Source organism: Hippocampus bargibanti, linkage group LG03, assembly GCF_051943395.1.
Source record: "Hippocampus bargibanti isolate YZ-2025 linkage group LG03, ASM5194339v1, whole genome shotgun sequence".
NCBI classification, from domain to species: domain Eukaryota; kingdom Metazoa; phylum Chordata; class Actinopteri; order Syngnathiformes; family Syngnathidae; genus Hippocampus; species Hippocampus bargibanti.
In genome coordinates, this window is record NC_142736.1 from 15,121,620 (window position 1) to 15,147,991 (window position 26,372).

General features: G+C 41.5%; 1 protein-coding gene across 3 annotated transcripts in view; it reads right to left on the bottom strand.

The window, feature by feature from the left end:
* Nucleotides 1-811: 811 nt before the first annotated feature.
* bbox1 (gamma-butyrobetaine hydroxylase 1) overlaps nt 812-26,372 on the bottom strand; it is a 33,365-nt gene continuing 7,804 nt past the window's right edge. The window contains exons 1-8 of one of the 3 annotated variants that reach the window (XM_088992197.1): nt 21,026-26,371; nt 20,511-20,952; nt 17,144-17,258; nt 6,995-7,193; nt 3,694-3,799; nt 3,380-3,576; nt 1,926-2,092; nt 812-1,157 (exon numbers count right to left, since the gene is read on the bottom strand). In XM_088992197.1, the coding sequence (XP_088848323.1) occupies nt 1,006-1,157; nt 1,926-2,092; nt 3,380-3,576; nt 3,694-3,799; nt 6,995-7,193; nt 17,144-17,258; nt 20,511-20,912 (1,338 nt within the window). In that variant the 5' untranslated portion in view covers nt 20,913-20,952; nt 21,026-26,371 and the 3' untranslated portion in view covers nt 812-1,005. Of the gene's footprint in view, nt 1,158-1,925; nt 2,093-3,379; nt 3,577-3,693; nt 3,800-6,994; nt 7,194-17,143; nt 17,259-20,510; nt 20,953-21,025; nt 26,372 lie in introns of those variants that run through there. The other 2 variants (XM_088992196.1, XM_088992198.1) reach the window with 2 other exon arrangements.

Sequence of the window (26,372 nt, forward strand, 5' to 3'; positions counted from 1 at the left end):
AAACCGGCTCATTTAGTTGCAGTCGAGGACGTTACGCCGGCCCAGGTCCCACGTTGCGGACGCCCTTCGAAACCTCCAGCCTCACCGCGGCATGCCAGGGTTGAGTGTTGTTCCCCCACTCAGGTCTGACCCGGATCACCTGCCCGAATGAGTTCACCTTCACCACCAAACGACGGAGTGCGTAGTCGTTGTGACAGGCTGGTAAAGCCCCCTGCAAAATTTTCACCTTGACCTTCCTTTTGGGTGTTCTGGGGGGGGGGGGGGGGGGGCTGTGTGGCGGGCACTAGGACCAGGCATCTCAGCCAGCAGATGCACGGGAGGGGGCGGTTTTATGTTACATATATATTTCACTGCATTTTCTGTTTGAGTTTGATCCACTTGTTAGCCATTGGAATAAACACGTCTCTACATTCAGCCGTGTGTGCTCTTTCCTCAACGGCTACAACACGTTGTTAAAATAGTTTTTTTACATTTTCAGCTAGTGGTGTGCTTTGGGATTTTTTTTAAATGAAAGGAATGTGCCTTGGCTCGAAGAAGATTGAAAAACACTGCTCTAAGGCACATAAGTGCACGTGCTAGAACTGCACGCGCTCACAGTTGAGGTCCTTGCATTCTGTACATTGACCACTAGATGGCGCATAATTCTACACACTGCTCCCCGAAGACCTCTGCTCATTCGTTTCCATCTGATGCTTCATGTGTGGGGAACACTCAATTTCGAATTGGGCATCTTTTCACTCCAAAATCGGAATACAAGCATAGGTGTGAAAACAAAATCTTCAAATACATGAAAAGCGGATTGACTTTCAAGTGGTTTTCAAGATTATCTTGTAAAATTGTTGCATGAAACAGTTCATAAATAGTTGCATTGGCGCGTTGCACTGAAGCTGCGAGGGTAATGGTCAATCTCCTCCAACTGTGTCCAAATGGCATTTCAGATGCCATGCAGAGATTAAAGTGCCGCTACTTGACTGTCCCAGGGTTCATTCCTTGACACGGGTCAATTTAATTGACGGCGTTGCGGAGTATCCGGAGGCGAGACATGACCTCGTCCCAGTCCAGGTAGGCGCCCTCCAGGTGTCGCACCTTGCCTGCCTTGCTGACGTAGCTCTTTCGGCCATGGAGCAGGCGCCAGTTATCAAAGGTCACGATGTCACCTGGAATGCAAGCGTAACCAGTGATGACTTAAAGAAAGTTTGAAGATGATTGGGACCCGCTGGGTAAAATGAATCAACAAAATCAAGTGAGACCCAAGAGGTGTTAAAGCTATTTTTCGTTTGAGTGATACGTACCTATATTGCGCTCCACAATGTGATGTTTTAATAATGGATGCATTTAGTCATTAGGGGGGGAAGGGGGGGGGGCAAGGTTTGCTGCCACAAACCTATTGGGGTAGGCGTCAACGTTTGTTAATAGTGGTGCAGGACGCCTTGTTCCCTTCTTCAAATATATATTTAAAGTCTCTTGTTGTCAACATGACTGGTTTTTCAACGCTCACATTTTGGGTCTTCTTCGCTTCTTCTTACCTTTAGATCACACACGAGTTCTGCACCGGAGAATTTGTTCAAGATGGAGGGCGGAGCGGAGTCTTTGTGTGTGTGTGTTGTGTGTGTGTGTGTGTGTGTGTGTGTGTGTGTGTGTGTGTGTGTGTGTGTATGGTACTCTGAGATTATCGGATTGTAACACTCGCGTATGGATGCACATGCGCACCCAAAGTATGACCATAAATGGCAGATTTTTCTATCTTGATATGTCATTCAGAGTTATTTTTGGCTGGAATATAAGATGAGTATCAAATGAAAGTACAGTGCAGGTGAACTGTTTTGAGAGCACAATGGTTGTATATTGTCAACTTAAAGCTGCCAAATGTTAGCTTTCTCGTTATTTGGTGCAGGGCTTGGGGTGCCGAGTAGAATGACGCTGACCTGGATCCATCTTGTAGGTGACCACATTCTCAGGTCGCTTCATGATGTTCACGTAGGCCTTGAGCGCTCTGTAGAAGGGCTGAACTTGATGAAGAGGGAGATCCAGCACTGAATCTCTGGTGGCGTTGTTGTAGTTTATCCTCACAACTTGACCCTGCTCATTCAGGCTTATCACAAAGGCGAAATGACAGATAAAACATGATTTGGACAACTGAATCAACATGAAGGCAGGCATGATGAGGATGTCGCGAATGAAGTCAGAACACAAATGGTGTTAGACAGAAGATGGCAGTGTTCCTCTTTCTAATATGTACGCTCAAATTCATTATTTACTCCTTATTGAACCGTTTTTTTTCAGGGATGGACAAGTGCAAGCAAGCCTCACCGCATGACTACACTAAGTGCCCCCTTGACCAATTAAAAAAAACAGCAGGTAAACTAGCACTTTGAGTGGACCGAGACGCAGCGGTATGAGCAATTCTCTTTTAGCCTCTACAGCAAGGATACATTTTACACCATGTGAGCTCACATGAGCCTCTCGTTCTGGTGACATGGTTGGCATGAAGGCTACCTGTACTTGTCTATTAAGACATTTCAACTTGCCTTCATATTGTCATGAGTTGCTGATTGAAAACAATGCAATCCAAAAATGTTGCAGTGACTATGAAAGGGCACACAGAGAATCTGGACAGCGCATGATGCTGACACATTTGTAGTAGAAGAGCAGCCGGCTAACAGTACGGTGAATGAACGATGTATTTAAGCATTTGTCCAAATGCACAAACATCTAAAATATGAAAACATTGGAGGAAAAAAAACAAATCTGAAAATATGCAAATTAACAGGTGCAACTTGCAATATCATCAATCGCCGCTAGATGACAGATATGTCTTAGAAGTGCTTAAATGGTCTTTCCCTGGAATATATTGTACTACAATAGGGCTCATGATTTTTTGTGGATTTAGAATGCAATACCTATATAGTACAGGTGTCAAAGCCAAGGCCTGGGGGCCATATCTGGCCCACTGCATCATTTTGTTCGGCCCGCGAAAGCAAATCAAGCATGTGAAGTGCCATGATGCTCGCCAAAGTCCGAACCAAAAATTCAAATTGTTGTATAGAAACCACAATAACAGTCATTATTCTTGACTTCAGATTTGAAAACTAGTTATTAATTCATTTGTTGTGCATTTCAGTATGTAATCTTTGGAGATTTAACTTTCTCCAGAGGAAACTGTAACTCCAATGCGGTCTGCAGCAAAAAATGAGTTTGACACCTCTGCTCTATAGTATTACAATTTAGGGTGAGTTGATTTTTGTCATACTTCTGGTTCGGAAGTGCTGCACGGTAGGCATCGATAAAAAAATGTTTATTCCGCTAGCATTTAACTTACTCATCCTTCATGCACGCAAATGTGTGCATACGCGTGTGTTTTGACAAGCGCCTCACTCACTCAATGATGCTCTTCTTGGACTGCAACATGAAGTCGCAATAGTCCGTACCGGTGTCGGTGAAGTCCACCAAGAGTGAGGCGAGTGTGTGGAAAGCCTCGGGGTCTTCGCGCCGCAGCTGCTCAGCTGTGTGGAAACCGTCGACGACCTCGCTGTCTCCGCCATCTTCGGCCTGGCTGATGCAGTGCAGGAACTGCACCTATGCTCCACGCGACAAGATAACGGCCACTGTATTACACATTCTGAACACAAATACTTGGGGAGTATTCACTGTCGAGGGGTGCTTCAAAACCAAGCGTGCTTTGTATGTACTCACTCCAGGCGCAAAGTGTAATGCAGGGTAGTCTGTGTGGAGGCTGAGATTTCCTGAGGTGTAGGCCACATTATTAGCCATGTATTTGTCCACAACCTGCCACGTATGCCTAAGGACGGAGACATGAACAATAGCATTCATCGGTACAGGGATGCCACAAGTCTGTGGAGACCATGCAACACCAAAGTGAAACCGTTTACAGAAATGGGGAGAATACAGCCAGATATTTTCTCTAACCATCCGTCATTCTAATTTTAATGTACCATATTTTCTGGTGTATGAGGCGCACCCAAAAGCCTTCATTTTCTTCAAAAGGCGACCCTGTACCTTCTTATACTCCGGTGCGCCTTATATATGGAAAATGTTTGAAAATACAAAATTCATTGGGGGTATGCCTTATACTCTGGTGAACCCTATACACCGGAAAATATGGTATAATTGAATCGCAGTCAACCAACAACAATCATAGGGGTGGAATGACCCTCAGAAATAATGGCTTGTGGAGGTACCTAAAAGACAAAGGTGAGTGCGAGTGTTTGCTTGTTATTTTTTCGAGGCCGTTGTGTCACTTTGGAAGGAATGAAAGGATGGAATTGTATGTTGTTATCGCAAACCTCATTCTCTATTTGGAGATGGTTTTTTTAACCTTGACGTAGATGGCCTCTCACAATCCTCTTTCTTCTTTGAATATGTTCACTTTTGTCCTCCAATGAACATGTTTCTCTTTGAGGCATAGGTGGAGTGCTGAGGCAGGCCTTTAAGGGTTAAAGCAGGGGTGGCCGCGCGCCACGTTGTAGTTACAGTTTCCTCTCTAGGGCCGTTATGAATTTGGAGAAACCGTGAGAATGTTTAATCTCCTCGATATATTACATACAGAACAGACAACAAATTAACGAATAACTCGTTTTCAAATCTGAAGTCAAGAATAATGACTGTTATTCGGGTTTACGTACGACAGTTAGAATTTTTGGTTGGGACTTTAGCAAGCATCATGGAATTTCACGATTTGCTTTTGCGGGCCGAAAAAAATGATGTGGCGGGCCGGATTTGGGTTAAAGAGTTCATTTCATATTGTCATTTGCGTCAGCTCAGTTGTTGGTTGGTTTTGCCAATGTGAGTCCATTCATGCGTTTCTCACTATCCTGAGAGCACACACCACATTTTTCAGGGTTTGGCATCTTGCTGCTTTAACTACTGATTTTAACCAATGTGCCATACACACATTTATAACAATCCTTGGAGTTGTTCTCGAAACACGTTTCGTACTTAAAAGACATTTATTACATACAACCCAGCAATTCTCCGCCAATATTTTTTGGAGGCTTGACAAAGGATTGGTGCTTCTATGGTGAATATACCAAAAAATGTAATGAAGCAAATGCAGAAGGGTGGTAGTGGCACACTGTTTTATCAAAATTAATAAATAAATGAACTTTTCTTTTCCTATTCCTACCACTGGAGGAAAAGGTGGATTCTAATGGTGTCCGTAAATGGGCACTTGTGGCACTGCATTTCAGGTGAATATTTGAAGCCTCCACTCCAATGGGGAACAGAAGAAAAAAAGCACAGACTCTGTATTTTGAGCCTGCACACGGCTCATTAGCTTCCACACTTGCTATCTGCAATATACTTCTCGCAGAAGTATATTGATGATAATGTTAACATGTGGCTTGTTAAAATGTCACTGACATTTGACTGTTTCATCGATGGAATTGTTTCATTGCTAATTAGAATCAGAACATTTTCTCTCCTCAAAGGCGAATGCTCCGGTGCATTCAAGCTGAAGTGTACATACTTTGTTATTACTCGTTGGGCTCATTTAAAGGTGCGTTCACCTGTTTCAACATGACGGCCAGTATCATCCAATAAAAGTGGCGCTTTCGGCCAACTTAAGTCAGTGTCATCCAATCAAAATTGCGCTTACCACCAACTGCAGCCCCAACAGAACATGAACGGCGAAAAAAACGAGAATATGTATTTAGTTTTATCGGCGAACCATATGCAATCATCAAAAGATGGCTCGCGAGCCATAGGTTCCCGACCCCTGCATTAAATGGATCTTGGGAGTATGATGAGGTCAGGACAGAAACAGCTACTCCCCGCTGACAACCTAAAAAAAGGCTTACGGTGCTTGTTTATCGCTAAATACAAGGTTATTTTGCAATCAAAAGACATTTCTAAACAATGTTTTAGCTGCTTTATAAAGTGAAACCACTGCTCAAATGTTTCATGGCGTCACGAAAGCAAAACCATTTATATTAATATCACAGTTTGTCTCTTAATTCAGATTTTGGAAGAAGTCGCTTATTATTATCATTGTTAGATTTGTTTGGTGATTTATTTATTAAAATAATAATTTTAAAATAATTTTATTTTATTTACCAATGTTGTACCAAAGAATGTATGAAGGTAAAATCCTTTGTTATCTAGTGGAAGAAAAAAGCCTATTCGTTCATGTTTCTGTCAATGTGTTAAGTGTACAACAATTTCTGAGTCTTAAAAAAATCTGAATAACCTCTAAAATGAGCAGCATACAACAGGTTCAGATGAGCTCGAATGAGTGAAAATCGCTGACATTGATTGAGTTGTAAAGGACTTCCGAATCCCATTTCCATGTAAAGGGTGACCACAATGGCCATAGCACCACTGGTTTTTGTTCCTAAGCTGTTCCTAATAATCGAAAAGATGAGGATAAAGTCTGAGCAAAATATACTACCTTTTGGGACTGGAGCCTGTTCATTAAAGATGTGTTGAGAACAAGAACCGAGTGCTAATGAGGTAACCTCAGCTCCCACGTTCTGACAATGAGAAACAGACAGCCCTTTTTCTTCTAACTCTGTGAGCTCATCATCTGGCAAGGGAAAGGCATCATGCGTCCAAGCCTCTGTTCTGACTGAGTGCACCAGGTAATTCCTCTGCTTTCGAGCAGCTGGAATGATTTGGGCTTGCTTTTCCCGTCTGCGTCCTCGCATAATAAAACAAAGCGATCTTACTCCAGCAAGATAAACCCGCTCTTAACTTTTCAGAGGGATGCTAGTAAATCAACGCAATGTACACAAGGCATATTTCCTCACCATCAAAGCTGTTGAGACTGTCACAATTGTTTTTTTTTTTCTTTTCTTCGAAAATAGAAATACATAATATATCAAGTTTGATTTAATAACAGTCCCTGGGCTGAGCTCTGGCTAGATCATGCTCATGTGGATAACTCACCATTTAAGCATTTAGTGAGGCCCCAGCTTATTTAACGCTGGCTTGGTTGCTGTTGACAGGCACGCAATGGAGGAACATCGGTGAGTCTTACCCGTAGAACGTCAGTCGGAGGTAACCAATCCTCTCAGCGAGTCGTGCCACGTGGCCTTGCTCTGCCGGAGCCCCCTTCAGGTAGACGATGCCGATGCGCCGCAGCGCCACAAGCCACGCCAGCGCGGCCTTGTTGTCATTGAGGATGTCCTGGTAGTTGGCAGTGGGAATGCGCAGTTTGCTGTCCCAGTTGTAGCGCTCTGAAATGAGAACATGACAAAGAAATGCAGTTAGAATTGCAAACGTGTTTACTGACATGGCAGTGTGCAAAACAAACAGGAATTTCCCCTTTTACCGCAAAAACTAATCATGAGAAGTGAATTTGCAATCAAATAGGATTGTGCGATTCAGTAACATGTTGGGTTGCCTCTGCCATTAACATTTCCAATCCCATCGCTTCAAGCGCTTTCCTGCTAGTGGTGCCCTCCCAAATTTTACCAATAGCCTGTGGAATTTCTAGGGGGCTTAGTTCAGAAATTACAATCTAATTAGTTCACACCCAACATGCCCAAACACATTGGGTATAATCTCATACTTATACATTTTATAGTTTCACAGACATTAGTTAATAATCTCCCTCCCAAACACTGACCGCTGTGCAGCTTTTAAAGATGTGTAGGTCACCTGTGTATGGATGAGCGATCATACCGCATCACATACATGTAAGAGCCGATTTACATCCACATACAAAAGGGCTTAATACGTGGCAATAACTCATTCAGTGCCAGACAATGTGCAAAAAATGTTTCCACTCCAGTGCCAGCGTTGAGTGGTTAGCACACCGGCTTCACAGTGCAGAGGTTGCCGGTTCGCGTCCCGGTCTGGCCTCCCTGTGTGGAGTTTGCATGTTCTCCCCGGACCCGCGTGGGTTTTCTCTGGGTCCTCCGGTTTCCTCCCACACTCCAAAAACATGCATGGCAGGCAGATTGACCACTCCAAATTGTCCCTAGGTGTGAGTGTGAGAGTGACTGTTGTATGTCTTTGTGTGCCCTGCGATTGGCTGGCAACCAATTCAGGGTGTCCCCCGCCTTGTGCCCGAAGACAGCTGAGATAGGCTCCAGCAACCCCCGCGACCCTAATGAGGAATAAGCGGTACGGAAAATGAGATGAGATGAGACATAATATTGAGTTTTATGATTACATAAACATTCAATGCAGCATAAGAAACCTTAGAGTCCCTTCTTTCATAAAAAAAGTTAATTCCGAATTCATATGGGTCTGGGGTTATCTGAGCTTGAAATGGGGACGGCGGTAAAAAAGGCAAATGCTGCCCCCTCATGGGAGGGAAAACATTGCTAGAGGTCTGACCAGTGCTTTATCGGCTGCCCCCCGCAAAAAAAAAAAAAAAAAAAAAAACGGAAAAAATTCTGGAATGGAGCTCCACGTCATATTTTCAATTCCTGAATAAATTGGGAATGGCAGTGAATTAGTTAAAGAAGAGCATTTCATATATTTGAGGACAAATACCATTGCTAAGTAGGAAAAAAAAATGTCTTTATCTTCCAGTACATCTCCTATACTCGTAAAATGTTTTTTTAATTGAAAAATCCACTTTGAAAGTGCATTTTTGAGCATGATCTGACATCATCCTCCATTGTAAATCAAGTTTGGATGGTCGAAGCTAAAGATATCTGAACCAAGTAGAGCACTGGTGTCAAAGTCAAGGTCCGGGGGCCATATCTGGGCCCTCGCAAAAGCAAATCAAGCATGTCAAGTTGCTGGAATCTGAACCAAAATGTTAAATTGTCAGATGTACACCACAATAGTCATTATTCTTGACTTATGGTTTGAAAACTTCTTGACCATCAATTTGTTGTGTATGTCATATTTGGAGGTGATAAAACATTCATCTGTATTGCCAAAACTTCCAAGGGATACCGTAACTACAATATGGCTTGTGACAAAAATGGTTTGACACCGCCGCGTGAGAGGATGAACAAATTCACTCATCATCGGCGCTGAGCGGTGAATCTAAAATCGGATAAAAAAAGAAGCCATTTCAAGTGTGCGTGTGTGAGAGGGCATGCACACACAGCAAGACACACGCTGTGATATGAAGACAAAAGACTGTTGGAAATAAATGACACACATATTTGCATCTCATTTCTGCATGAAAAAAGACAGACACACTGAGAAATGTCGAGGGGAGTCTCAATAGAAAAAAAGTAAAGATATAAATCCCTGTTTGTATGCACTGAACCAAGAACAACGATCAGGTTCACAGGGGACTCCTTCACGCCATTCAGATAAAACATTTCAAAGGCTGCATTTTCCGCTCTGACGAGAATACGACAGAAACCTATTAACGTGGATAACACGTCCCATTGATAAATGTAATAAAATATTGATGCGGCTTCGACAATTTCAAGCTATATTATACAATGTCTTTCCCTATTTTACCGTTTTGCGCGGAGGTAATGAGGCCTGGGTCATCAAATCCACCCTGGAGCGGTGCTGATGAAATGGATAAGAACCGTCCTCGTTTGGAGCTGGAACGAGCAGTGGAGCGTGTCCAATCTCTTGAAAGCGCATCACTACCTTGAGAGCGCATTATCATCCTGCACGGGTCAACCCACCCTGAGGTGCACAAGTCTTGCAATATACATTTGAGGATTTTTTTTCTCGATAGACTAACGATCCATCTTAAATCCAGAAGCGTAACCTTCTATCGACATGGCTTTTGATTGTAACCCATGCTATTTTAATAGCTTGCTTCTGAAAGCAATTGAATATGACAGGCACACTAAGAAAAATCAGTTTCAGACGAACAAATGGGGAAAAAAAGCTGCCACTGCTCTACGCCGATTTGGTTAACGCTCCTTTTTCCATGGAGCCACTCTCCAGTGACTTCCATTTAACATCTGCAAATTGTATTTCTATTAACAGGAGGATTTAGGTTACTAGATTTTGTACTTGGTTCATGTTTGAAGCTCCTTCTCACGTTTTTTTTTAATTCTTTGGAGCCTTTTAAGTCTGCATCGCAATCAAACTGCAAAACAAGCGTGCAGGGGATAGGAACCCTGCAAGGCAAGCAAGCCTGCTGGAATCTGCTTGTTTGTCTTTTGTTCTATTATTTTTGTTGTGTTTTGAGAGATGTGGAATGTCAGTGAAACTCATCTGAAAGGAAGCCTGCAGGAACACTGAGATCAAATTCAAACGCTGTTCGCATTCGGCGATCTAAATGTAATAATAATTTTGATTTCCGCTTCCCATCATCATAGAAAAATGATTAATGTGGCACGTTGTGTGCCTGCAAATTCCTCCGCTGACAATGCCCACTTCAAGCACCTTTGTTGTTTTCAGCAAATGTGTGATGTATGTTCTTCTGCTTTTCCCGGAAGATGCTTGAATGTGTTCTTTGACCCTTCAGTTGGACTTTCACAGCTGCCAAATGTTACGAACCAGCTGTCATTTTAACACTGATTGGTGGTTGACAAGATAATGTGGCCCAACATATACACAGTTCAGAGGGTTATAAACGTTCTGCCTGCTGCGATAACAACAGAGAAAGTGGGACAAAGGCCCGGTCTGATTGTAACTATTATTCCTCTTGTAAAACTGGGTCTGGATGTCCCGTATGGGCTCGGCAGCATTTCAAGATGTCACCAGTGACAAAGAGGCTGCAGCTTTGCTCAATGTGTGCACAGATACCGGTACATACCAGATGCAGTCTTGCAGGATTATCATTGGGAAATAGGGATGTCAAAGGGGCTGCGTTTGCGGAAGATGGTTCAAAGAAAAGATGAATAAACATGTAACTCCTTAGATTAAAGTGACAATTTCCTCACGTGGATGTCTTGTCAGCAATGGAAAAACACACTATAGAGTATGTCTATTTACTATGACTAGTTTTAAGTAAAGAAGGCCACTTGCATCATTGCTGAGCTGCAAGTCATTTCCCAAAGAACACACTGTACTTGAGGCACAGAAAAAAGACTAGACATGGATTAAATGAGAAGCACAACTGATCATTAAAGCTCACGGCTGTCTTCGGCAATCTTGAACCATTAAGGCAACAAAAAAGACTGGAAAAAGTTGGGAGATTAAATCAGTACTCTTTTCCTCCCATCCGGGAAGGAACTTTGCCGTCTCTTGCATAGTTTCCAGCTGTGGTAGGATGAGCGGCTATGTCAGAATTAGCATGCGTGTTGTTTGCTGACATTTGAGAGAAAAAGCCTTGAGCGTATACGTTGGTGCATCCGTGCTCATGTGCGAAAACAGCACAAGGGATTTGGCAGGAAGGTCTGTGGAGATGCGTGTTGGAACTGATCGGAGCGCCTGACAAGACAGCCCCTTCCTCCCTAAATGTCATGTGTGCCACAGCGGCTTTTCCAGGGAAGGAAACCTGAAGCGATGGATTCCAGTGGCTGTTAGGCAGCTCAAGGCAGCGTGTCTCTTGCCTGAGTGTGCCCTGTTGAAGCCTGGAGGGCTGCCTCACTTCCTTTGCAGCTTGCAGTCATTTTGTTTTGACTTGAGTAGAATTTTATCACAAAGCTGCCATCATCTCAACGGGCAATCTGTGGAATGTGCACAAGGGAGCGCCACCCAGATGCCATTGACATTTTCGAAGGAAAGACTTAAGACATGCACGTAAAGGAATATGTCTGACAGACACCGTTTTCTCACCTGGCATCGACAAACACATAGGATAAAATGTCTCAAACAAGTACAGTACAGTATTTCCTTCAAGAGGGGCAAGACTGTATCACCTTTTTTTTCAAATGTTAGCTCGCAAACCGATTTACAACTGCCAAAAAATATTTGAAGCCTGTTCATAATTGAGTCCATTCTTAACAAGTCGTTTTCTGCAAGTGCATGAAAATCGTTGTTGAAAAGAGGAAGTAATCGCTTCAAGAGTATCCTGCCAAGATCTCTGTGAGTGTCGATTTGCAATTTAATCGGCAGAATCAACTTAAAAACATTGTCAAAAGACTTCAGAGTTCATTTTACACCGTGACGTTCAGATAATTCAAAGTCTTCTTTTCCTTTCATCTTTTCCCTTCAATGGGTCGGTCGCCACAGTGAAACAGTGTCCTCCATCTTCAGAGGTTTGATTCGCATGTTTGTTTTGGCCAAGCTTTTACGTCAGATGCCCTTCCTGACACAACCCTCTGTATTTATCCGGGCTTGGGACCGGCACAAGAAGACACTGGCTTGGATCCCCTTGTGGCGACAGAACAAGCAACTCTATGAACTTAATAAAGATGAAGATGCTCATTAAAAGGCACTCCATTACATCACAAACAGAACTTCAAAGTCCTTTAAGATGCTTTATCTTTCTGTCACAGCTCTGAAGAATTTTATTTCCTACAAAACCTATTCATGTGCCAGTGTCATAGCACAATACGCCGAATTTGACATGAAGGCACTATTAGTTAAACAATTCCCATCAGAGACGAATGTAATACAGTAAAGTCTTGTTATATCGATATCGGTTATGTCGATAGTACTGCTTATTACGATACTATTTCTATGAACGCAAGGAGAAAATTTACATGCCGCAGGATCGGATATATCGATAGTCCGGTTATATCGATATTTTTTCCGACTCCCGAGAATATCGATGTAACGAGACTTTACTGTATATACGTTCAGAGAATTTACAGTATTCCTCTCAATTTTCTTGACACTAGTAGTTTTCTTCTGTGTTTCAGAACCAGCCACTGGGCCCCTCCGAAAAATAATCAATATAAAAAAATAGGTGGATTGTGTCAACCTAATGTTACAAATCACGCAAATGGCTTGCTGATGCGGAAGAGTTGAAGGTCAGCATAATATTTAGAATATTAATTTCGATATTTAACCCGCCAAAAAATAAAAACAATTGGAGACAGCGTACAATAGAGGTATGCATTCACTTGTATCAGTTCACTTTATCAAACTGCCTCACTCCCTCGTAATTTTCACAGCAAATAAAAAATGTGCCCACATACATACCATATTTGTTTTCTATATCCAAACATAATCAAACAGACTTTCAAAGCTATCTTTTAAAGAGTGAATCAAGAGATGTGAAGTTCCCATGTGGCATTGAAGGCCCACTTTGGAACGTATCCAATGAGACACTGAACAACAATACATTACAAATCTGAAGATCAGTTCTTTGTACTTTTACATTAACCCATTTGTTAACATGTGTATGTACCGTATTTTCCGGTGTAAGGCGCACCGGAGTATGAGGCGCACCGGAGTATAAGGCGCACCCTGAATGACTGGTGTATATTCAAACTTTTTCCATACATAAGGCGCCACGGACTGTAAGGTGCACCTTCAATGACTTCAATGACTTCAATGAAGTTTTCAAAATATAACATAAGTACATAAAAGTTTTCCAAATATAAGGCACACCACATTATAAGGCGCTAAAGTAGAGGCTGGAGTTCCTCACTATAATTCTTTTACAGGGGGAAATGGAGTCAGTGGCCGCTGACCTGTTGTGGCTCAAAATTACTTGACCTATAACCCGCAAAGCACAGAGTCATCTTTTGAAGAAAATCAAGGGGTTTGGGTGTGCCTTATACACTAGAAAATACAGTAATTATTTATTTACTTTTACAAATTATGACAATTACAAGTTGGGCAGTTTTTCCCGATTGAACCTTATATTTAATATTGCAAACCCATTCATCTGTTCAGAACTTTAATTTCGAAATGAAACAAACCTCTCGTGTAGGCTCACAATGGACTCAATGTTTTCAGATCGATACATTTCTTGACAGGAGGCCTTGAAGAACATTCAGTTATGGTTCAGCTAACAATAGAAACTAAGTCAAAAGTTTTTCATAGTTGAATCTATGCTTGTAAAATTCTTTGTGTCACTAAGGCTGAAGGGAAAGAGGAAACCAGATAGTCAGCATGATGAATCATCTTTTACTCAGCTGAGACATGAAATATGTCAGGAGATTGAAACAAGGGAAGTCTGACTTATAGTTCATAGTTAGATTCAGTCCATATGCATTTCTTCAAGGTTATTGTGCTCTAAATTGAGAATTCATCCATCTCGGTCAATACGACTGCATTTTATCTTTTTTGTAAGGTTGAATATGAGAGTAAACATTTTTGTTCTGTTTAGGACATGAAGTCAGGTTGAAATCAGGTAAAGATTATACTGTACACATGTATAATTGCAAATATTAGCAAAAATGTGGCTGCTAAAAAAGCACTATTATGCTTGTATGTGAATTTATTAGAAGAAAAGCAATACTGTATTTTCCACACAATAAGGAGCTTCGGAGTTTAAGGGGCATCTTTGCTAAATGGGCTATTTTTAAACTGTTTTGTGACATCAGGCACTCCGCATTATCAGGCACATAGAATAGATGCATCCAATGGATGGGGGTGTGATTGTATTTTATTGGATTAGCCTTTATTAATTTGTTTGCAAATTTCCCCATTGTGGACGAATAAAGGTATTCTGATTTTGATTCTGACTTATTAGTCTCACAGTGGAGAAATATACATTTCACAGCAGCAAATTTATGAAAGGAAGAGCAAAGGAAAGGGAGAAGTAGAAAAATGAAATACAGAGCTGCTATTAAGGCAGCATCTCAATGATAAAAGGAATTAAATACAATCCATCCATCCAATCATCCATCTTCCAATCCGCTGAAGCCTTTCCCAGCTGTTTTTGGGAAGTATGAGCTGGACACCCTGAACCGGTTGCCAGCTGGTGCATTGGATTATGAGGCACAGTGTTAGCTTTTGAGAAAATGGAATACTTTTAGATATGCCTTATTGTGCAGAAAATATGGTAATTTTGTATTTTGGTAGTGAGCCAATCTTGAGAGATCTAAATAATATATGAACAAATTCACTGATAAAGTACTGTTTTAAATGTACCAAATATAAATGTTCCAAATCTTAAGAAAAGCGGGCAATGTGTCACCACAGGAGTACGCTGATTAACCCCCAAATGTTAAGTGAGGGGAATAGATTGGATTGCTGCAGCGTTCATCACTTTCCATAAACATTTATTTGCACATATTAATTAAACCTAAATAACCATGACATGCATACATTGCAGGAGTTGCCCAAGGTCCAAGACTGAACTCATGACTGAACTCATGACTAAAAATGAGTCATTATATACAAGCGCCTACATGACGCAAATCTTTCGTGAAGCAGAATGTACATATCAAAGAGCACAAGCACCTCATCAGGCTTCCACTACACTGAATGGATTGGGCTGCTCAAAAATTAATCTGCAGCTAAATAAAATTGCACAAATAAATAAATACATTAAAAAATACAGCGCACGGCTGAGTTTTGTGTGTGTGTGTGTGTGTGTGTGTGTGTGCGTGTGTGCGTGTGTGTGTGTGCGTGTGTGTGCGTGTGTGTGTGTGTGTGTGTGTGTGTGTGTGTGTGTGTGTGTGTGTGTGTGTGTGTGTGTGTGTGTGTGTGTGTGTGCGCGTGTGTGTTTGCTGAGTGCATGTGTGTTATGAACAAGGGCCAGAGCGTTAAAGTTCATCAGTTAAGGAAACATGGCAGTAAATCTTGTAATTCCGGCTAAGGCATCCATACAGGCTCTGGGATTTATTTATTCATTCCCAGGGAAGGAAATATTGACAGTGTTGGGCTTGCAATCTGGAAGAACATGCAGCTCGTTTGTTGTCCCTCACTCTCAATCCGTTTTCCATGTGGCAGAAAAGAGGTGCTTCCAAAACTTACCTCCTCTGACCTATCGCCGAAGAAATTGCAGGCCGGGAGACGGCATTTCAGTTTCGTTTTAAACCAAGGTCTGTGCATTGAATTTGAATTAAAAATATGCGGGATTACCTTTCATCTACAGAAAGTGAGGAAACACTACACTCAGGTTTACTATACACTTACATCTGATGACCATAGCCCGGAGCATATTTTTAAATGAGTATTTTAGAAAAAAAAAAATAATAATAATCTTGCTTCGCAGACAATTCCAACAGCAAAACTTGGTGACACTTGTGGCAAAATTACATTCATTTTCTCCATTAGACAAAGTCAAAAACCCTAATGTAACCTTTAGATGCTTCATATCACAGAGTATCAGTTGGCCCTGTGAAAATAATGTTAACTTGAGCGTTTATCGGTGGCAATAGTTACATTCCCTACCTATAATAGCACTGTAGCTCAAGAAGCAAACACCAGCCGCAGAAGGGTAAAAATGACGTAGTACTTGCTGAAAACAATTCCCAGAGGTCCAGTTATCATATTGACCTCAAAGTGGCCTTTCCAGTGAGTGCATTTGCTTTAGTCTTTGGAACAGGCACATTCTGGCTTTAGTTCATTCTCTGAGTGGGGAAATAAGTCACGACTATGAGTAACACATATGTGCAATTATGAGAAAAACTCTTGGAAGTCGCTGTTTATCATTCATTTGTCCACAGTTGCTGTGTTTTTTTTCCCGTGGAAGGAATTTGAATCTGGCTCTGGGAGAGAAATAATGAAACTTCAAAAGTATGAGTGCATTATTTTGCACCACTGCATGTGGCACTTTGGGTCAGAAACTTTGACAGCTGCTCTTTTATCTCTGACAATAGTACTGAAGAAACACTGTCATTTGTGTGTGAGTGACCAACCCTACACAAACGCACACACACACACACACGCACCCACCCACCCACCCACACACACACACACACACACACACACACACATTTAAAAGACAATAATGCAGCCCGTGGTCTCCCCAATAAATTGTCCAGAAACAGTTTTGTAAACAAACACGACTGCAATGAAAACAGCCTCAATTAGGAGTTTTGCACACATGCAGAGTCATCAGACTGGAGCAGGTACAACATGAACCACTCAGTTCTGTGGGTCCTTCAGGACCGAAGGTAGAACTAACAGTCCAACTACAATCCACCCCCCCACCCTCCCGCTCTATTAAAATGCAAGCATCTGCTCTTCATGCTGATTTTTTCCTTTTTGTGTCTGGCACACTACAAAGCAGACTTGATCGTTGTTGTCAGTCCAAAACTAGGTTGTTAGCTTTAAAAAGAGAGAGAGGAGACAGAGAAAAGGATGTGTTCTATCCTTTTATAGGTCATTTAGAATAATGATTATATGTTTAACTACTAAATTGTAGTTTTACTGTAGGCTGTGAACAATCAGTAAAAATAATCAAGGTGATAAAAGGTCCATTAAGGGTCCAGGAAGCAAAATTTTAACTCACCATTGAGGAAGAGCTCTTCTTGCATGGCTTGTCTGGCTTCAAGAGAGAAGCTGCGTTTCTTAAGCCACTCTGCATCAAAGACACTCGTGTGCTGATCAGGCCACACGATGGACAACTGGGGAGAAAACCAACCAAAGTTTACTAAACACAAAATACACTCATTTTCTATACAAACGTTGGAGGTGAGCGTCGCTCATCACGAATGACTTTACATTTCATCACTCCATGCTCTCCATGAAGCGTTTTATCCTCATTCACACTATGTACTGGAAAGAGCTGCGCACACACACACACACACACAATGCGCGGACGCGCGCGGACACACAATGCGCGGACTCGCGCGCACACACACTCACACAATGCTTTAGCGCGCGCGCCCACACACACACACACACACACGCACACACACGCGCGCACACACACACACACACACACACACACACGCACACACGCACACACACACGCACATCAGCAAAGGTGAGTTAAACCGAGCTGCTTCATCCCTTAATAATCTGAGAGCGTTAATGTGTTTGTTTATTTCATTGTGTATTCTTTTTACCATTTTGTGTTTGGGAGCCTTTTACTGAGCGAGTTGTTTGTTCTGTAGCCACAAAGGGACATATGTCTTCTTGTGCCGGTCCCAAGCCCGGATAAATACAGAGGGTTGTGACAGGAAGGGCATCTGACGTAAAAGCTTGGCCAAAACAAACATGCGGATCAAACCTCTAAAGATGGAGGACACTAATTTGCTGTGGCGACCCCTTGAAGGGAAAAGCCGAAAGGAAAAGAGGAAGACACTATCATGTTTTTCCTTGCATTTTTGTTGCTGACTTTGCATGTACTTCTTTTTGAAAAACTGGAAGAATGCTTATCTGTACACTCAACTCCATCATTCAGGTGACATTGAACTGAATAAGCACTCGTGACGGGAGATGAAGGGTTTGGTGCACTATTTAGTAATGTCACACCTGCACTTGACCGCCACCTTGCAAAAAATAGCACACCGTTGAATACAAATTCCCACCATGTGGCTGTCCTCTGTAGTGTGACATTGTTAGTAGGATCAAGGAAACAATCTTTTCTGTCCGGATCGGTACCAAAACGTTTTGTATGCTGGTCCATTAACCACATTCATGGTTTCATGGAAATCAGCAGTTGGGCACTAGCAGCACCTCCATCCACTCAACGACTCTGCTTGGTGCTGCTATTTTGGTTAAACTGGCTTCAAGGTTAACTCGCTACGAAGTCCATGTCATAGACCTTGAGATGATGTTGGTCCAATAAAGCTATCTGCACTGTTTTATTTTGTTTGTTTTGAAAAGACATTTGAAAGGCAATAACTAATTTGCTAGTCCAATCTGCTGCATTAAATTTGAAAACTGAAAAAAAAATCTGGACGCTGACCCTTCCTCATAGTTTCCCGTGATACAAATAAATAAAGATAAGGCCACTTCCACTTTGACTTTGGTCTTTAATTCTCACTGTATTATCCATGTAGTTCTGAACCGTTTTATCCTCACGAGGGTCAGGGGCGGTCTGTACAAACAACCAGTCACTCTCACATAGACCTAGGGACAATTTGGGGTGTGGGAGGAAACCAGAGGCCCAGAGGAAACCCACATAAACTCCACAGAGGGAGGCCGGAGTCTGGATCTAACCCATGGCATCTACACCGTGAGGTCAATGCGCTAAGCACTGGACTGCCAGGCCACCTTTGAAGTATATTAAAAGCAATTGCTGTAAGACTGCTTATGCAGTGCACCTTTTCAGCAGCACGAATATGCCAGCACTGTTTTATAATGGGAGGAATGTCGGTGCCATTTGACTGTCATCGCTGGGCAGCTTTGGGGCAATTGTGCTTTTTTCGCCTGTAATGGGTAGTCTTCACATCCCCGCTTTGTTCAGCAGAAAGGTCGGTGCTGTTGGACTATCTGGGGGTAGATGGGGGCATGGCTTGAGGAGGCCGCGATGAGAAGAAAGGAGCGTCAGCGCCTGTCGCTGATGCTTATGTGGAACTGTCACAGCTTAGAATTGAAGCAAATTTACGTGGGACAGGAGATGTGAGACAATCTCTTTTTGGCAATGGATGCTACAGCTTCGTGTTTGCTTTCAACATTTAGCTTGTAATAGACATGCACATTCCGCCATGACGCCCCTGATCCACTGGTGAAAAGGATGCTTTGATTCTCTCCTCTTTCATCTCGTACTGATTTATGTAACAGCGAGAGTACAGAAAGTGCTTAAGAATGAATGTCTCTCTGTGTCTTTGTGTTGTCATGTTATTTGTTATTTAGTTTTTTTTTTGTTCTTTTGACTTCAAGATGGAGCTGCGAGAGTTGCTGCCTTTCCAGCAGCTCCTGTGTTTTGCTTTTCTACTTTCATTTCTTTCATAACTTTGCTGCTGTGAAATGTAAATTTCTCCACTGCAAGACCAATAAAGGGAAATCCAATCCAATCCATGTATTCATTTTCAAAGCTATTTTTCCTTTTCAGAGGTCAGAATGCCGGGCCTTATTTTAGTTGATCTCGGCCAATGGGGAAACGACACTCTGGAATAGTCACCAGTTAAACAGTGGACACAAACTGTATGGATACAGATAATGTTTCAAAGTCACGTTCACACTTCTACTGAGTGGGAGTGTAAACTACACCATTATTTGTGTTCACTCATTTATGCTTGGTACTTTACTTTATCAGTGGACCTCTTTATGGAACTTTACTGAGAAAACAAACGCTCTTGCTGATGAATGAATAGAGAAGCTAAACTTCCAGCTCATTTTAGAAGTCCATCCACGTAAAAAAAAGGTCAACATGCCAGAATTTAGTCTCAATCGAGGTTCTGGAATTTCTCTCTCTGAAAATGTCACGTTAAAACAAATGCAGCTGGTGTGTGCAAAAAATAAATAAATAAACAGCTTATAAGAGGCAATAAATCACTGACTCGATGGCCTCATTATTTTAACTACACAAAGCAATGAGATTAAAAATGTTTTATCAAAAATGTGAAATTAAAAGGAATGAGGAATCCGTTTTAATTGTGAGAAGCAATCACAGTACAAATTAGATGTAGTTGGCATTGAAGCTCTGGACAACGGTTATGCATCCTTCAATATTGTAATATTTCACATGTTTATAATATTTAGCATGTATCAATTATTTTTTCTCACTGGTTGTCACAAACAATATTGGTACTGGATCCAAAAATACAATGATAAGGTTGAACAACAACAATAATAATAATAATAATAATAATAATAATAATAATAATAATATCATTATTATTAATAAATAATAATAATAATAATAATAATAATAATAATAATAATAATAATAATAATAGGTGGATCATTATAGTTGGTTGGCCTACCTTACTATCATTGGTAACCTCCACCACGTCAATGTCTGTGTAGATGTCCAGATCAGACATCAGCAGTCTGCGGGCTTGAGCTGATTGCAGTGTACAGAGTGAGCACTGGCAGTTGTCCCTCAGCCACGTGAAGGGATACAGACTCTGCCCTCCATCTTCCCACTCAACCTCTACCAGCCGCTCTTCATCCAATGCTCGGGCATGTCTCACAGAATGACTGGCCACAGACAGAGAGGCTGAACCCAGAGTCTGCTGTCCGCGAAGCTGCACGAACGTCAGATGAGCAGGTGGTTGTTGTGAAACCTTCTCCGGTCTCCGGCAAAAACCGACAGTCTGACAGGCCACAGAAGAGGTGCATCTCTGCAGAGCAGGCCGGGCCATACGAGCCAAGGTACGAAACATTTTGGAGTCTTTTCCCCAAATGACACCGGATAACCACCAACTGTGAAGTCATACAAAATGTTCAGAAAGATAGAGACTCAGTTCAAACAGTAACAGGTATCATCACTGATAACCTGGCAAGACATCAAAGGAGGCCTCCACAGTATCAATTTGAGACTGCTCCAATGTAATCTGCTCTGTAAAGGCACAGCAATTTATAACAATACCTGTATTGGGAACTGATTGGGCGATGCCACAACTTGTACATTCCTCCTAAATTTTTCATTCATTCATTTATTTTCTGAACCACTTTATCCTCACTTTAGCACACCCTGAACCATCCATTTTCTGTACCACTTATTGCTCACTAGGCTTGCGGGGCCTGCTGGAGCCTATCCCAGCTGTCTTCGGCATGAGGCAGGGGACACCCTGAATTGGTTGATAGCCAATCGCAGGGCACACAGTGACAAACATCAGTCGCTCTCCCAATCACACCTAAGGTCAATTTTGAAGTGTTCAATCTGCCTGCCATGCATGTTTTAGGAATGTGGGAGGAAACCGGGGAACCCGGAGAAAACCCACGCGGACCCAGGGAGAACATGCAAACTCCACACAGGGAGGTCGGAGCGAACCGGCGACCTCTGCACTGTGAAGCCGGCGTGTTAACCACTCGACTACCGGGCCGCCCACCCTGAACCAGTTGCCAGCCAATCGCAGGACACAGATATAGGAAAAACCATTCACGCTCAAATTGTTGTTTCGACCAATTACAGCAACGACAATTCAAATCCAGTAGATAAAAAGGCCAAGCATTTTTCACAGTTAAAAGTAAACAAAGCGCCTCTAGCTATTCTTTCAAAAAAGAAAATTGGAAGCAATGCTGCAAGAACAGAAACAATTGCAGTGCCATTCATCCATAGTTGTCACTGTGTTTGGTTTGTTTCCCTGGCTTTAGCGTTTCTTGTTTTTGTCCCAGTCGCAAATCCCAAAGGAGAACACGGTATTGCTCTGTGATTGGGCCAGCAGTGGTGCTGCGTCTGAGAAAATCAGCAGACTCGGGCCGGACAACATGGCTTCTCTGGGTTTCGTGAACTCACAATTAATATGACAATTATTCTTGCAGGAAAGGTTCGGGGAAATTCGGAAGTTCGGCACGGATGGTTCTAGGAAATGTTGCGGATTCCGACATGATTGCTTCATGATTTTATGTCCTACTTTAATTGTAACGTGTATAAAAAAATACAACTTTGGTTGGAGTTTAGATTCTTTGTACTAAAAAATAATGTGCTGCAAGCAAGACGTTTGAAATCTATTCATTATTTGTTTTGCAATACTGATATTGGTACAAAATATAATTTTGCTCTCTCTTATTCCGATGTTAAAGTGGCCATCTTGACCACAGACGAAATTAGCTGTTTGTCATATGATCTGCTGTAAAATCAATGGTATGTCTAAAGGACATTTAAGGCCTTTTCTGTTGACCCAAACACTGTCAGAAGCAAAACCTACATTTACAAGCCATGTAAAATGTAATTATTTATATTCAATAATATTTTCTTCATTTTGGAGTTTTTGTCTTGGCTGTGCAATTTGCAGTACATTTTTGGGAGGGGGGGGGGGGCATATTGTTTCCCCAATGCTTTCAGAATCCTTCGTGTTGGTTGTCTATTACACACGTGCAGTTGAAACTGATGCTTTTTGTGCAGACAATCAAGTATTCAGCACAATGCACTTTTTATCTATGTAAAATGTTAAGCAGGTGTTACAAATCCAGAGAAAAAAAAATTGTGGTCAATATGATTACATTTCAAATACAGTAGTTATAACTACTAAACCCGATTTACAACTCAATCAAATGGAAGGAGGAGTGATTTAAATCTAGTACAATTAATGAAACAATGAAGAGCAACAAGATGAACCACTTTGGATATCAACATTCTTTCCCTGAGCACAAGAACTGATAACAGCCAAAGCAAACCCGATGCAAAAAAACACCACTAACAGAGAGGGAGTAAGACCATAAACGCCTGCAATGGAAAAGATTAGGAATCATTTGTGTGCACCCCAAGATTCTGTCTGTAAAGTGTTGTTTTATGGGTAACTGTGGGAGATTGCTCACTGTCACTGGCTAACTTGACAGTAATTTATGACAAAGGCAGAGCAGCAGGTTACCTCTTCATGTGGGTTGTATGAGTGAGATGGTTGCTTGTTTCATGATGGTTGAAGTTGTGTGGTTGATATTTATAAATCTAAGATGTCAGCTGCACTTTAAAAGACAACCGACGTCTCCGGACAAGTTTTGTCCATAATTTGTAAAATGGCTTCAAATGACTTCTACTGAGCGTATTTTAATAAGGTTCCACCAAATATAGCTATATTTTACGTTTTAAGACTCACGCTGAATATTCAGGAAGTCTTGTTTTTGAGTTGGTGACGAGTCCGTATGTGACGTCACTAAACAGGAATTTATCAGCCAGTGGAAACGGGCTGATTCATTCCTCACAACAGCTCGGTGGCCATTTTGTGCCTCTTTTTGGGTGAGACATTTCCCCCAATGTTGTCTCAAAATGGCACGGAATAAATTATTTAATCGATTGCAAACATGTATGCTTTCCTCTTCAGAACTATTTGAATCATATTCACAACTGGATGAGTAACAAGAAAGCATATTCTCCGAATCTGAAGCCATTGTTTTGATTCTCCAGCAATGCAAGACGTCTTGGCGTGACGTCACGAACTGGGGGCGGGACTTTCTGAAAATGCCCAATACGCAGTTCAATTTTTGGCAGATTTTGAAAACTTTAAGTTATTTTTATTTGTGTTTTGCATTTGAATAAAAATATCATACTGCATGTTTTGGGTATTTTAGATGCTATAAAATGTTTTTCTGATGTCAGTTAGGAAACAAAAAAGTGATGTCGGTTGTCCTTTAAGTGGCATATTCCTTTCTAACCTTCACTCAAATATTTCATATTACATGGCATAAGAATATGAAAATGAATTCATTGTTTAACACTAACTTTCATCGTGAAAACAGCAGTGACAGTTTTATGTATATTATTATTATTTTTTTTTTGCAGAAATATGCAACACGAGTAAATCTAAGTCTCATGCTTGATGAGTAGAGTAATTAGGCTTGATGTTAGAGTAATAAATAATTCATGTGATACCAATTTTCAGCAGCATATCTTCTGGCTGTTTTCTTTTTCCGTACGTTTTTCTCCATATCCGAAATCTAATTTAATTGCTAATGCCAGGGCATGTAACACACTTTTTATGGCCAGGTCTAACAGTTCAACTAACTCCGTTGAAGAAATCTCAATTTAAATGACTGAAGGACAAAACAGAAAAATGCAATACATGTACAGTACTGTTCTTTCAAATGAGAAACCAGCACATTGACAAAACCTTCACTACAATTAACTATTAAAGTAGAAAAGCTTACAGATTCAAATGTAAAGCAACCTCAAATTCATATTTCGACAAATTATACCAACTAAATTGCCTCTCCTTCCACATCTGGTATGTGCAGTAAGAGTTAATCCATTTTTAATTTTATCGTTGCAAATCAATTTATACAATAACATCAGCCAAGCATGAGGAGAGATTTTTAAAAAATCTCTCCTGAAGACATGGCTGATCTACAACTTAATTACAGACATCTGCGATGACGCATGGCAGAAAAGGTGATGTCATTTGATGGAGGCTAAATGAGGCTGGTTATTAAATCTGAAAGCGTTCATGTGGAATATGAAAATATTTGCTGATATCCAATGCTGTTTTGACAAGGCAAAACTGAATTACAGACATTTACAACGCATACAATTTTAGCTGTTAAACGTGATGAAAATCTTGCCAATATGTAAAAATATGTGTACTTTTTTTTATAAATTATATACAACATTAGGCGATACAAAGTATACAGTGATACCTCAGTTTACGAACTTAATTGGTACCCAGAAAGTGTGTGTAAGGTGAAAAGTGTGTCTTCCAAACATTAATTTCCCAGAGGAAACCATTAAAATGACCATTTACAGGTCCCCATAAAACAACATTTTCTACTAAATAAGCCTTAAAACCCCACAAAGTGTACCGTATTTTATGTATAATAAATGTGCTATTGTATTGTGCGAACATAATCAGAGACACAGGTCGGAAAGTACTTGGTGTATCGAGTGGAAGAAAGGTAGATAAGGAGACTTGGTGGTGGAATGGGGAGGTGCAGGAGTGTATACAGAGAAAGAGGTTAGCAAAGAAGAAGTGGGACACTGAGAGGACGGACGAGAGTAGACAGCAGTACAAGGAGATGCAGCGCACGGTTAAAGTAAAGGTGGCAAAGGTCAAACAAGAGGCCTATGATGACTTGTATGCTCGGCTGGAAAGCAAGGAAGGTGAGACTGATCTTTACAGGCTGGCGAGACAGAGAGACAAAGATGGTAACAGTGACGTGCGGTGAGGTTCATGGCTGGTGAGGCACTGACGTCATCAATGACGTCACCCCTCGTGTCTACTTAGTATTTGAACGGTAAATGTGAAAATTCAGCGATTTTGAAAAAAATCCTAAAACGGTGAAGTTAAATGGACAAGAACTTTAAAGTACAAATCACTAAATACATCTAACTGTTTAATTTATTTTTTCATTTGATATTTCCATGACAGCTTTCCATGATGACAGGTGAGGCACTGCCTCACCTGCCTCCACTGACTGCACGTCACTGGATGGTAAGGACTTGCAGCAGGTTCGGGTGATTAAGGATAAAGATGGCAATGTATTAACAGGTGCCAGTCGTGTGATGGCAAGATGGAAAGAGTAATTTGAAGAATTGATGAATGAGGAAAATGAGAAGGAACAAAGAGTAGAAGACGTGATTGTTGTGGACCAAGACGTAGCAAACATTAGCAAGGATGAAGTGGGGAGGGCGCTGAAGAGGATGAAGGGGGGAAAGGCACTCGGGCCTGATGATTTACCAATCGAGGTATGGAAGTGGCGGTGGTGTTCCTGACCGGGTTATTCAACAAGATCTTAGATGGTTAACAGATGCCTGAAGAATGGAGACGAAGTGTACTCGTGCCCATTTTTAAGAACAAGGGAGATGTGCAGAGTTGTACTAACTACAGAGGAATAAAGTTAATGAGCCATACAATGAAACTTTGGGAAAGAGTAGTTGAAGCGAGACTAAGAGCAGAAGTGAACATTTGTGAGCAGCAGTATGGCTTCATGCCAAAAAAGAGTACGACAGATGCAGTGTTTGCTTTAAGAATGCTGATAGAAGAGAAAGACAGAGAAGGTCAGAAGGAATTGCATTGTGTCTTTGTAGATCTGGAGAAAGCGTACAACAGGGTGCCCAGAGAAGAGCTGTGGCATTGCATGAGGAAGTCTGGAGTGACGGAAAAGTATGTCAGCGCGGTGCAAGACATGTATCATGACTGTAAGACAGTTGTGAGATGTGCTGTCGGTGTGACTGAGGAATTCAATGTGGA